The sequence below is a fragment of the Chlamydotis macqueenii genome, chromosome 4, assembly GCF_036417535.1.
Source record: "Chlamydotis macqueenii isolate bChlMac1 chromosome 4, bChlMac1.mat, whole genome shotgun sequence".
Lineage (NCBI taxonomy): Eukaryota > Metazoa > Chordata > Aves > Otidiformes > Otididae > Chlamydotis > Chlamydotis macqueenii.
The window spans coordinates 71,339,965-71,354,113 of NC_141559.1; the positions used below are offsets into that span (position 1 = coordinate 71,339,965).

At 37.8% G+C, this 14,149-nt stretch overlaps 1 protein-coding gene across 10 annotated transcripts in view; it reads right to left on the reverse strand.

Moving 5' to 3' along the window:
- The window catches only part of JAKMIP1 (janus kinase and microtubule interacting protein 1), a 103,331-nt gene that overhangs the window by 18,072 nt on the left and 71,110 nt on the right, over positions 1-14,149 (reverse strand). For 8 of the 10 annotated variants that reach the window (XM_086746408.1, XM_086746409.1, XM_086746402.1 and 5 more), the window contains 3 exons: positions 10,845-10,913; positions 7,273-7,350; positions 5,485-5,688 (listed from right to left, as the gene is read on the reverse strand). In XM_086746408.1, coding sequence (XP_086602534.1) covers positions 5,485-5,688; positions 7,273-7,350; positions 10,845-10,913 — 351 coding nt within the window. The remainder of the gene's footprint in view (positions 1-5,484; positions 5,689-7,272; positions 7,351-10,844; positions 10,914-14,149) is intronic. The other 2 variants (XM_086746405.1, XM_086746407.1) reach the window with 2 other exon arrangements.

A 14,149-nucleotide genomic window follows, 5' to 3' on the forward strand; every position in this document is an offset into this window, starting at 1 on the left:
TCACATTGGCAATTAATATATTAACAAATTAAGGTTTTCAGAGAAAACCAACAAAAAAAAAAAACCAACCAAATATGTATTTCAAATGGCTGAGCCAGTAGGATCTTATAGACATGGTGACATCCAATCCTATGTGTGAGAGTAGAGAGAACTCGCAGAGGAATGGCACCCACTACAGCTTTGTTTGATTTACAAACACTAAGAACTTGGCTCTTCAGGTCAGAAAAAAAAGGAATGAAGAAAATTAGGGAAGAAAATTAGTTTGGTGTTTCTTTATTTCAAGCCATGTTTATATTTTGAAATTTCAGGATGAAAAAAAGACATAATTTTTTCTGACTTTTCCTTGGTGTCCATGAAAATAGTGCCCAAGGCATCACATTTCCAGTGAACCCTCTATGGCAGTGACACACAGAGGTCAGTTTTGAATTACACCTGTTTTGTCCTAAAGGATTGTCCTACGTCTTCTTCCAGTAAAATGTGCAAATAAAGTGGTGATTTCTGCTTTATTATCAATGAATAAGCCAACTTCATCATAGGAGCAAATGCTACAGTTTAAAGAAAACATAGCTGTAATATTTACACTTATATTCCAAATATTTAGAGCTGGAATTTGGATGCCTTCAGCATTCCATAGATGTATTGTATTCAGGTCTGGAATTGAAGTGATGGTTTGTTTTATTCTACAAAACTGAGCACCACTCAAGAATATTCTAACTCAAGTCAGACCAACACTCCACCAGCTTAGTACAGTAATGCAGTGCAACTCAGAGGAAAAAAAAAAAGAAGTTTCACACTTTTTGATGACACAATGAACTAATACATCTTTTCTATTTCTTTTTTTCTTACAATTTTATACAAAGATAAGACTGCTCTGGGAAATTATTGGATTACATTGTTAAAATCTGTCTCTCATATCCTTTCTAATTGGCAGCAACCATTTTTGGAACGGAGTATATGTCAATCTGTTGGCCTTCAAGGATATTGTAGTTGCCCTTTGTATTTAAAACAATAAAATTAAATCAGAAAAATTCTATTTCTATTATAAACTTTCTTCATGTTTGAATACATTGCCAACAGAGCAATTTCAATTAATCTATCCTAATTTAAAGCCTAGTTCTGATCACTTTCCACAGTTTCTTATTCCAGCAGCAGCTACAGTCACACCGACAGGAATATATTTCAACTTAGATCCCATTTGGTTTATACAATGCATAATTTGACTTTTAAATATCTATTTCTTTAAGCAATCACAATTTTTTAGGACAATCTAATTATGATGCTGTGTGTATTTCTTGTGTTGGGTTTTTTTGGAAGTTGGGTTTTTTGGGGCTGTTTTGGGGGTTTTTTTTGAGTTTGCTTGATTAAGAAGTTGATATCACTACTTCAGAAACACATTCTATTGCTCAGTTTTAAATATTTTTTTCTCAGAGATGGTTTTTATAGCTACACCAACACAATTTTTTCTCTCTCTAGAAATGGCTTAGCATGTTACATGTATATGAAAAATTACCCTTCTTAACAGAACTTGATAGTAATGATCTTCATGTTTTCCAAAATGCACTAAAGTCATGCCACTGCACTGACTAGAGCACAAATGTTACTCTTAAATGAAGTCCTTCTAAAAATAAACCAGACACTGATTTACAGAGGCTTGTAATAACAGTGCAGCACAATGAGACATTTTTGATGGCAATATATGCAGGAATAGCAGTTGAACAGCACATATACTCTATGGCTAGAAGCAAATATCACAAGCTGCTCATGACAGATTTTTAATTAACATATTTTGCTTCCTCCAAATAGAGAGGATGGTGTAAATCAAAGCACCTTCTCTGACTTAAAGGGGATACTGTCAATATGCTTCAGCTGAGGAACTGTTCCCCAGACCTGCACGTTGCACTCTGGGTTTAATAAAAGCATTGTACGCCTTAGCAAGCAGATCTAATGACACAGTCTGTCTAATTTGGCTCCACAGAGGCCTGGTTTCCTCAACACACAAGTGGTGTACATGAATGGTTCCATTTATATCCTAATGAACAATAATACTGTGGGGCTATACATGCCCAAGATGAACAGACCTACCAATGTAAAACAGGGCCTAGTATCCTAAATACATTTATTTCCCTGGAACAAAGTCAATACCCAGTGGCTAAAAACTAAGGCTTTATATCCAGACAAAGAAGCACACATAAAACAGCACAGGCTCACATTTGGACAACAGTTTACGCACTCTCTTATGCATGTCCCTGTCCTTTTCAAACACTACATTCCCAAGGAAGAACTTTTACCTGCTCTGTAAAACCAGCATCTCACAAGCTAAATCCCCAAAGTCCCTGCATGAAGCATTTCTATGCAGACCTACCTGCAGGGTTCATCATGTGCCTTGCCACTTCTGCATCCTGCAGTATGGTCAAGGATCACTTACACACAGAAGGAGAGAACTTAACTTCTCCTCCATCATCAGATCTTCTTGGACCCCCACTCTGTATGTCTGACACAAAAACCCTGACTCAGAGAAGGTTGTAGCCAGTCTGCCAGGATAAGCAGAGTTCTTCTCTGAAGCCCTTGTATGAGGCAGTCCAGAAGGTAAAGGAAGGGAAAAAACTTCTGGAAGTGATCAAATTTCAAATCAAATTCAAATTTTGGAATCTTTGATACATGGTTGCTGTTTCAGGGAAAGTTTGAGAGCATTAGCAACAAGGACATTCTGTATTAAGTCTTGCAGGTCCATCATGCTGTGGTATCATTCTCCATAACGTTCACTTCAGCAGAGTAAGAAGGGTGGTGCATACTGTAAACGAACTGCTGACTGTACAAAAATTACCAGGTCTAGACTACAGTTTTGCCAGAAAAAAAAAGTGTAATGGGTGTTTGCTAATGCCACAATGTCAGCAAAATCTCCAGTGGCCATAAATGTGTCAAGAACAGAGAGGATCCATTTAATGTAGCATACAGGGATGTACTATACTCAGGGCAGCTTCATCCATACCTTAGGACTCTGCCAAAGCAGGTACGCTCTCATTTTTGTAGCATTTCAGCTTCTGTCATCTGTTAGTGTAGATTAATGCAATCCTACAAGAATTAGCCCTGTGACATTACTGATCCATGCTAGGGGGTTTTTGTTCGTTTTTATGGTTTTAAGCTGTGGACATTTACATACAATTTCTAGGTTATCAGTGTTGACCACTGGCCCCGTAGGACCCACAAATACAACCTTCAAGAAGAAAATAACTGAGAAGAACAAACAAAGCAGAGATTTTCAAATGCAATCTCCCATACCTCAGGCAAATTAACTATCATCTTTGCCTTTGTTTTTGCTGTCTACTATAGAGAATTAAAAAAGATGACTAAAATACTTCACTCCTTATTAAGCAATAGAACTCAGTTTAACATGTCCTGCAAAGCATGTCTAATGAGATGGGCACAAGACAGAACTCTAATGACACACTATAAAACAGAACTGGAAACAAGTACATAAACATCCAGGGCTAATGAGGCTATGTTTACACTAGCATTTTTGTTCAGAGTATAAGTGAAGTTTTCTTCCCTACTCATGATATCTAACTTTATATTGTGGAGCAATCTGTGAATGAATGAACTGGATTCAAACTGGAGATGTGCTCCAGATGTGCACCTAAAGTGCTGTGCCTGATAGTGAGCAGTCCATGGGATGAAATGGAACACAGTATAAATTAAACCCCTGATAGGCACATAGTATGGCTATCGAGTCCTCAGGAACAACAGTTTCACTCTAGAAAACTACTCCTATTTTTCCTTCCTACTTGCCAATATTATATAAGTCTAACTTAGAACCTCTGCCCAGGTGTCCCTCAAAAATACCCTCCAACAAGGGTCACAAAAAGTGCCTATAATGGTGCAATAATGGTCCTTCAAACAGTATCAAACTACATGCCTGGTGAAAGCAAAGGAGCGAACTATATCTAGTCTGACGTAAAAAACTAAAATTGTATGTTATTTAGGTTTAGAGGCATCAATCAACACACAATGTCATTCATATCCATTAAATGTCATTGATAAACAATATTTACCCTACTGAAAAGCACTGCATTAGTGCTCAGAATAAAACACCAAGTCTGCTAGGAAACTGGACTATCTAAGAGACTGGGGAAAAAAAAAAACCAACAACATTTTAAACTAATTTTCAGCTACACTAGTAACATTACACTGATAACTTTTGGCTCCATTCTTATTTACCACATTTCATATATTTACTCTACTCCCTTTCCGATGCTTTTAGCACAAGCTGGTCCCTACCTTCTCCAGTTTTCTGTGCACCATCACTGATCTGACACCCATTAAAAAAAAATTCAAGGGTTGTTCCTAGTCTCCTGATCTCAATGTCACATGTTCCAAACCAAGGGAATACAGTGAAGAAGTAAGAGAAGGGAGACTTAGAGGAAGTCAGAACTCAGCTCTAACATGGGCACCATAAGCACTTCTCATCATTGCAAGATGACAGGAGATGAACACAACAGTGCTGGATCAGTACATTACATCAGTTATGGTCTACATTCATCTACAAAGCCAACCTGAACAGAGAGAGGCTCGAACTAAAATAAACGCAGTTCTTGCCCCAGTAACCAGCATCTAAGAGAGCAACAACATCCTGAACACATCTGCATAGCAGAGTTTGGCACTTAAAATATGTGACTCCAGATTTGCACAGAAGTAGCTAGAGCAACTGGAGGGCAGTCCTCAAGATCTAAGACATCTGTCTGCGTCTTCCAGAGGTTACTATAAAGAGGATCCAAAATCCTTAGGAACAATTATTCCTGCTGGAATAATTAACACTCTGAGCCATTCAGCTCTATTCTTTCCCTGAATATTTGCACAGAAAATCTAGCAATCCTACCAAATGATTCTTCAGTAAATAATTACCACACTTGCCAGGACCTTGTCTGGATTGAAGTTGTCAGAATTTGTCCTTAAGGAAGTAGTTTAGACAGACAAGGCTTTTCAGAACTAATTTAAAGGCATGAAGGCTTGTAAATGGCCTCTTAAAAGACTTCCTATTACTTCTTCTTTTTTTTTTTATTTTAAAAATTTTCACAAATAGCTAAAAGAAATAAAAGGAGGAGGAAAATAAAAAACTTGGATTCCTGTAGCTACTACTTCTGCCTTTCCTCTTTTCATAGTGTTACAGTCTTACAACCTTCTGTTCCGGCTTTTTCTAATTCAGGCCTGAAATACACAGCAAGCTCCCCATGGAGTCAGTCCTGTGGAAGACAGTGTGGTTGTACACACATGAAACAGGCTGTGCAACAGGGCCTTGCAGTGAGACAGTGACTCGTTCTGTGTGTGTACCGTGCCCCAACACTGCTCCTCTCCTTGACACAGGAGCAGTACAAAGAATAGAGTAAGCGTAACTCCATGGGGTGAGGGTGAAGTGATGCTGTTGTAGGGGTAGTGGCAGCAACCACAGAGGTCAAACCAACAAGGGGGAGGAGAGAGAACCGGAGTTACCTGCTGTGCCTGCTGCAGCAGCTCCATTCGCTCGTGCAAGATCTGGCTGTCAAACTCTCGGCTCTGCCTCAGGATCTGCCGCCGCACCTTCTCCACTGCAGCTCGCAAATCCTCCCTCTGGGCTTCAGTCAGCGACTCGCTTGCCCACCTTCCCGGATCCTGCTGCAGGGCATTATACAGCGTGGCTTCCAGCTCCTGGATTTTCTAATGCAACCCAAATCACACACAGACAGGCTGCCATTTGAATGCGGCAAGCAAACGACCCGCCAACAGCTAGAGGAGAAGGCTAGCAAGCAAAGCCTTGGGCAGGAGGGAAGGATGGACACACACACACAGGTAGACAGAAAGCAGCAGCCGTGAGCAGTGAGGAGCATTCCACACAGAGTACACGTAGCCTCCCGGCACTGATTTACACCCAAGAGATGCTTCCCATACTAGTATATGATGGATTTCTTGTATTTAAGAAAGATTCAGATGATAGAAACCCCAACTCCTGATGCTGAACATTACAAAATTAATGCAAACTAACAGATTCCCTTCAACTGCAATTGAATTATTAAACCATCCTGTAAAAAAAAAAAAAAAAAAAGCCCACACGGAAAACTATGAACAACAGAAATCTCCCTGTCCCCCTTTCTCTGGCCCTGCTGTCCCACCATCCATTGCTCACAGTCTGCCTCACTGGCTTAGTTCCAAGTAGCCATGAGCAATGAAAAGCGGAACGCTGGTATACTTGCATACACTAATCCCTGATCAGTCTCCTGCCATCTATCAGATTCCTCACCAGATTTTCATGCACTGACCAAAACTGCAGCACTTTGCAAAGCAGAGAGCACAGGAGAACTTCCTGTTCACATGGAGAACTGTATTCCCAAGAGTAAAGAAAGGAATGAATCAAGGCAGTGTTTCCCTGACTGCTGGGGTTAGTAAACTAAACCAGCATCCAGACTGACAATATTTGGATCAAGAGCATCTGACAACATCCCTTTAGCCCTCATAACACCTTTGTGAGGTAGGTAATTCTATCCCTATTAGTGATGCGTAAACAGCAGCACAGAGAGGTTAAATGGCTTGCCCAAGGTCACAGTGCTAGAAATAGAGCCTGCTTACTTTTCACCCTCTTATTTGCTCTGAGCACTAGACCTTGCTTCTTTTCTGAAAACATTTTCCTCATAAGAAATATTTACAATCTATAAATAATTTTTCAGGCCATTATATTTTGATTTCCTGAAGTCTCACTATTAACAACGTTGAGTGTGCAGTTTTACCAATTTCTAGGTAATTCCTAATTGTTTCTTAGTCTGAGAGAAGGCAAGGTTGCAGCTTCCCTTTTGAAAATTAGGAAAGGTAAGGTTGGATAGGACAGCACAGGAAGGAATTGCATAGAAAGAAGAGGCATTCCCAGCTTAGGATAGGTGACCAGTAGTAATATTTACAAATGCTTAGTGAAAAGCAGTATTAGAAAAGTTCTAAAGTAATTTCTGGTGTATTTTAGCAGTCATGGGTTTGTGCACACATAAACCAGCTCTTCCCATTCCAGATGTACTAACAAGATGTTTACATATTTTAGAATAAAAAATAAAAAGCAAACCCATTACACTTTAAATAATAACACTATAATCAATTCCCTAAGTCTCCATTTAAGTAATATTTGGATTCCTAGTCTGGCAGAAAAATAAATCAATTAAAAAGGAACCCTATTTATAATTAAATGAATAAAAAAAACCCAACCCTGTATTTCATCAAATCTGTTCAAACATGAAAATTTAATGACTGTTCTTTTCCTACCATGTATGCCTGGTCCAGAGCTTGTTTCCTGTAGTCGAGTTCTTCCTCTAAATAACCCTTCTGTTTACTGAACAGGTCCTGAGCAATAATAAAAACAAGGGAGTGTTTGTTCTTTATTCTAACTTGTGGAGAATCATAAATGCTGTCATTTTAATGTGAGCTTTCCACTTGAAAGCAAAAGAAAATCTATAGCCAATGACCACATTCATCCTAAGCATATTTGGAATATCAAATTTACAATATTAGCACAAGGTGTACGTAGAAAGTATAGACCTCTACACCAGTGTACAAACCTGCCTTGGCCTGACAGAAGTGTGCACAATGGCTGAAAAGTGAATGGGAACGTGCATGCATGTGGTCGAATACCTGTTACTTGCACAGGGCAGGCCAAGGGAGGGAAGAGAGAAACACAAGTGAGGGCACTTCACCACTTCTCTGAAAATATCCAGTACACACCCCTACGGAAATCATGGGGCAAACTAAGCTATGTTGTTTAGCTTGTTCTTATAGGCAGGAAATCAGGACATGCAGGGCCCCAGCTGGATTCTGCAGCAACGACCCCTGATGTGTTAGTGAAGCAGGAGTAAAAATTCAGTGCTTAACTTGTAAAGGTAGGAAGCCGATTGAAAATGGATAAAGTGATGCCCAGAGAGGTTAAGTGACTAGCTGAAGAAGTTTTCAACACACCTAGGATTTACAGGGATTTTTTGCTTTTGTTTTTAAAATCAAACTCACCAATTTTCACAGTTTATATATATATAAATATATTTATATTTAACAGGTCGGGGTTCCAGTGGAACTTGGTATCCAAAAGTATGATGTTGCAGGAAAGTTGTGGACATTCGCGTGGTTGAATAGTCAAGTGAGATTTGACTGGTGACAGTGCTTTTGCAAAACATGCCTTTAGAGTGTTTAGGATGATAGTAAGTAGAATATAAAACAGTTATTTAATTTTATTGGCTTTTCTTTCAAGGCAGATTTTCATGCTCAAAAAAAATTAGTAGTAGTCCAGAAAGCAGGAAAGTCCTTTGATTGAGTTTTATATTTTCCATCATTCCTTTCTCTATTAAACACTTGCATCTCCTCAACATATAGAATAAATGTCAAATTAACCACATTGGGTTCTTAAGATGATTAATTGTAGCTTTTATTAATAGTATTTTTTAAAAAATCAAATGTTGCTGGTCTAGTTAGTTTTATTGGATGTGAGATTGTCCCAAATTTGGCCAAATTTCACCTTCAGACATATACATGGAATTCTGACAGTTTTTCTGTCAAGCTGTCAGTGTAGCACTGGCACAGAACTTGCCTAAGCATGATGATGAATTCTCACTCCAAACATCTGGTTTAAGACAAATCCATTCTGATCAGCAAATTAATGCCTGGGAGGTGCTCAGAGCATAAAATGACTGCAGATGACCTCGCACTCATTAAGAACACCTCATAATTGGTGACAGCAGCAACATACAAGAACAATATTAGAGGACTTGGAGGAATAAGGTGCTATTTGTTCTCTGTATAAGAAATACAATGTTTATTATTCAGGTTTTTTATAAACTTTGAGTTCTTTTATGCTAATTACCTATGAATTAATATTGAGAGTAGAAACAAAGTTTAAGTCAGGCTTTGATCTTGAGGCTGGAATTAAGTTACCCACAGATGGGTATCTATTGCTCTTATAGCCATTTTAGAATATGCTACTTCAGGTGTTGGTCTAGAAGGGCAGGGATCTCCAACAGGTCCTGTATTTCTCATCCCCTTGTGGACATCTCCTGAACTCTGAAGAATGTAGTACAGCATTAGACACCATGGTTTTGCAACTAAATCCCACCTTGACTACCCACGTGGCATTATTTTCTTACGTATTTGATAGGATGAGGCGTAGTGGTTTTAAAATAGAAGGAGGTAGACTCAGACTGGACATAATGAAAATATTTTTTACAATGAGGGTGGTGGAGCACTGGAACAGCTTGCCCAGAGAGGTGGTGGATGCCCCATCTCTGGAAACATTCAAGGCCAGGTTGGACAGGGCTCCAAGCAACCTGATCTGGTTGGAGGTATCCCTGCTTCTTGCAGAGGGGTTGGACTAGATGACCATTAAAGGTCCCTTCCAACCCAAGTCAGTCTATGTAGACTACAGCAACAGCTACATGGCTGTTGTACAAGATGCAATACCACTGTGTGCTGTGTAATGCACAGTAAAGGACTGGCATGGTGCTAACACGCTTACAAGTGTCTGACTGAAGAAGACTGACTTGCCCAAGACTATAGAGAGGGTCAGAGCTACCAACAGATCCCAGAATAGCAATGCAGCTGCTCTCCAAAAGCTGTTGTGGTAGCTGGCCACAAAAAAAAAAAAAAGCGAGAGGAGAAAATGAGAATAGAATCTCAAACTCTTAACATGGGTTCCAAGGACAACTAAACCAGTGTTCAGCCCTTCTGAAAGTGCCATGATAGAAAATTATTTCTAAATTCATTCCACCATTGAGTTTTAGGAGACATAATCATAATAAATGAAGACTCAGATTCCTAAACAAATAGATACAGGGCTATCCAGAGTAAGAGTTGAAAACATCACAGAGAAGTGGGAAGATGATAAACCAAGTTAGAAAGAAACTATTTTTTTCCAATTTCTTTTATAAAAGAATCTAGTATTTGTGGGCACTTTCCCTCTCCAAAACCTTTGCACTTTTCTATCACAAGAGTTAAAATAAAGAAATACTAAATGTGGAAAGTATCATACTTATGTTAAATTACAACAGTATGACAGGCTACACTCAGAGAACACAGTCTAAGCACTTCTGTTTTTTTGATTGTGGCCCAAATACATACTTCTTCAGTGGCCCTGGGCAAATCACTTAACCTCCCTGCCTCAGTTTCCCATTCTTTAAGATGAATGTAATGCTGATTACTTATCTACCTGTAAAAGGTGTGGCGAGGATTAATCAGTGTTTGTAAAGCCATTTGAGGATGAGGAGCACAGCATGCATGGTAAACCAATAAAACAAAACGCTCATTCCAAAACCCGTTGTTCAACATATGGAAAAATAAAGTCAGTATAGCAATGAGTTTGTTATGCAAGACACAACTGCTCTTGAGAAAACATTCTATCTTTAAGCATGGAGATGTTGGGGCAAGAAAGGTCATCTGGAGTAAGAGGTCTTTACAACTTGTCCAGAAGCTGAATACCAGAGAGCAAAGGAATATCCTCGATAATTCTACTAATATGACCCCAAGACTAAAAAGACGATGCTGTTGCCAGACAAATTAATACATAGAGAAAGCACAAATACAATTTCACACTGTTTTGTTAATACGGTCTTTAAAGTTGTAGCTTCGTGTCCTACTTTGTATATATTTTGCTATTTTTGTCCTACGTAGCTTTGACAGTACCCTCCCACCCCAATGCAAACAAGCAATAAATTGTTCTAGAAACCTCATGCCTATTTTACCATGAAGCAATCTCTGTTAAGCAGACAAAGGCAGCAAATCAACCTGTGCTGAAGTTCATACACTTTCCTTTGAGATCAGTTTTAGCTAAATTAATTGTATTTTTAGTTATCATTCCTTACCTTTTCATTTTCCAGGTCTAACATCTTCTGTGTCAGTGCAGCTTCTGTCCCCTCTATCTGTTTTAACCACTACATGAACATAGTAGTGTAAAGAGGAAAAAATGAGAAATGAAAAAAAAAAAAACATAGCATTTGAAAAATTTGCTCTGAACATTTTGCAAGTTTGTTGCCAAAACTCCAAGGCATGCTTCCCCCTTACTATCTATTGACTTCAAAGTTACACATGAGTAAACAGGTTGTGAAAACATACGCAGAAGGGAGGACTATAGAAACATACTGAAGACTAGAAAGTGGAGGCTGCTTTCCTACAACAAATAAGTCCCTGTGAAGTTCAGGATACAAAATAGTCTTAGGTCAAGAACGCAAAATTAACCTGATTATTTGCAACTTGATATACCCAATGCTTGTTGGCCTGATTTGCGAAACCATGATATGATTTCAGAGCACTAGCCCTGCATTTTTTCCAGATGGCACTTTAAACAAAAGACAAGGTGGTGATTTCAATCCTTTATTTTGCAGTTTGCTGCACCTCTCCTGGGAAAGGGCTCACTTCTAAAATATCAGTAATGTAGAGGAGACAATAAAACAGACTGACAAACAGAAGTTCATGTGGATGCTACCCCTAACCATTCTGGTGATAAACAAAACAATTAGAATGAAGAAGAACGGCCATTGCATTCCAAAGACAAAATTACATATTGTAACAGCTAAGTGCATGGATAGAATGTTCTTCTTGAATTACTAACAATCACCAAGAGTATGTTAATATTCAGAGTTTAAGTTTATCAGAATGGATGGGAATGCTCAGTTCTGAATTGTTTTATTTCTTTTCCTTTTCTTCCATTTTCCAGCTGTAGCTTTGCCACTGATAAATGGACAATTATGATTTTCCTCAAATGCTTTGTTTACTAGCACTAGGTTGCTCCTGTTTACTTTAATTCTTTTGGTAAGCATTACATGTCAACTTTTCTAATTTAGGGTTTTGGTGAGTTCACTGGGGCTCAGACTCAAAGGAATTAACGATATATCCATTTTTTCCGAAGATTTAGATTACAAATAAGCAAAATGTGAATTCGTTAATTTATCTTTTTGGACCTTCCACTATTTAAGAGACTGGTGGATAAAAATGGAAACCTGTTTTATCTACTTAGTAGGTTTAGCTTTGTGTGGAGCTGAAAAAATGAACAGGGACACTGTATTATTCCCCAGTGATTCTGTTCTCATCATCTTTGGTTTTTTAATTTTGAATTTGACAGACCAAAGGTATTCCTAAGGAAAGCCTCACCACTGCAAAGGATTCATCAGGACAGTGAACATTCTGTACCCTTGAAATAAATAGAAATGCGAAGTCCTCAGCATCTCTCACAGCTACCCTCAATATGTACAAATTAAGAGTTATTTGCGAAAATTAGAGGTCTAATTTTTTTGAAGGTATGTATGATATGCAAAACTACATGTTGATTCTGCTCTTCCTATGCCTGTAAGCCTTCTAGAATCAAGGGGCACAGAAGAGACAACCACGCATTTAGCACTCAATCACCTGTAGCATTCAAAACAAGCTGCTGGAATTGTGCCAGCAGAACCCAGAAACTTTCCTTGCCTGGCAGCTTGATTTCCAAAATGTCACTTCTAGTGGCTGATTATAATGGATTTGATCTAAATAAACACTGAGTGTGATTAATTAGCACATGTGAATATAACAAGTACAACATCTATGTCTGTAGCTCCATTTCGCTACCAGAAGATCTCGTTATGAGACAACTATATATGCTAGTTTCTTGTAATTAAGGAACTACAGGAATGCACTTGGGAAGTTGTCTGGCTCTTATTTAGAAGGACATCTGAGAAGGTTACATTATACTGGAGAAGGTAGTGGAGTTGCTTTAAATTTCTTTAATCTAAATTCAGTATATGCACCCAATAGAACATATGTTAAAGCAATCATCTAGTCTTACTTATCAGATTTTGTCTTTTCTTTTTCTATTTAATTCCTCAATGAGTGCTGTAAAACACAGTATTATGAAAATGTGATATCATGTTTGTTTTGTTAAGGATGGCAGAAAACTATTTTCTGTTATTCTTTGTCTTAGTAAGCTTTGGATCTGGATAGTACCTTGTGTTATGGAGAAAATCAGAGTCACTTGATTAGCCTGTACCTCAAATGTGCACCATGAAAAAGGGGAAGCGGTTTCGTGCTTCTCAGAACACCCTCTTGATTCCATTTGCTATCAGCTAGTACTTATTAGGTTACTGTGAGGCACTACAATAAAATGACATAAAATGGATGGAGTCCATAGATAACATGAACTGTTTTCATCTAATTTGTTAAATGCAGTCTATTTACATATAGAAAATAAAACTAAAATCTCCATCTTTCTGATGGATTGTTCCATTTCTCTAATGATAATCATTTTATATGATAAGATGACAAAAAAAAAAATCTATTAAAGCAAACTAGAAAATTGCAGAAATGTTGTAAAAAAAAAAATTATAAAGCAAAATGAAATTATAGACCAACTTTAGCATAAATAAATAAAGCCTCCATTGTAATTGTATGCGTCTATTCATTTAAGGAATTATTTCAGTTGACACAGCTTCCAATCTCTTATTGCTATGATCAGTTGCTAACGGAAATAATTTATAGATAACACAGTATGTGTTCTCTACTGCACCTCTACTGACAAAAATTATCAAGCTCACTAATTCCCATAGCATTTTTAGCACAAGCACTAATTTACTTGAGCAATAATAACATAATCCACTCCCTAAAGTATGGCCAGTTTTTCTTTCTATCTTAGCCTTATGTACTGGGGTTCTTCCACTTTCTTTATTGGATGTAAAGTGCTATGATCATCATCTCCTCTTTTTCATGCTATAATACAATGAAAAGCATAGGGGTTTTAACACTTTTCCTCATTTTTATTTTGCTTACAGCAATTGCTCACTTAAATAATTTATTATTAAATTACCTAATTTAGATTATCTACATTAAGATATTAAGATAAGTAGATTATTAAAATTACAGCAATTAACGCGTTTATTAGAAAATGCTCAAATTGTAATTTTAAAGTTCTGATTCTGACTTTTAAAAATGTATCTAGAAAGATTTAATAGAAATCTATGTGAAGGATAGACCAAGTTTCTGCAGAGAAAAAGGCAAGTCTTTCATAGTTCTAAATGTCATCTTTATTCATATACAGATTATATTCTCACTGCAACTGGAGAAGTAAAGAACTAGTCCTGAAGAACTGAGTGACCTGACTGATTACCTGTCTTGTAGAAACTACTTTTTTGCTATCTATGCC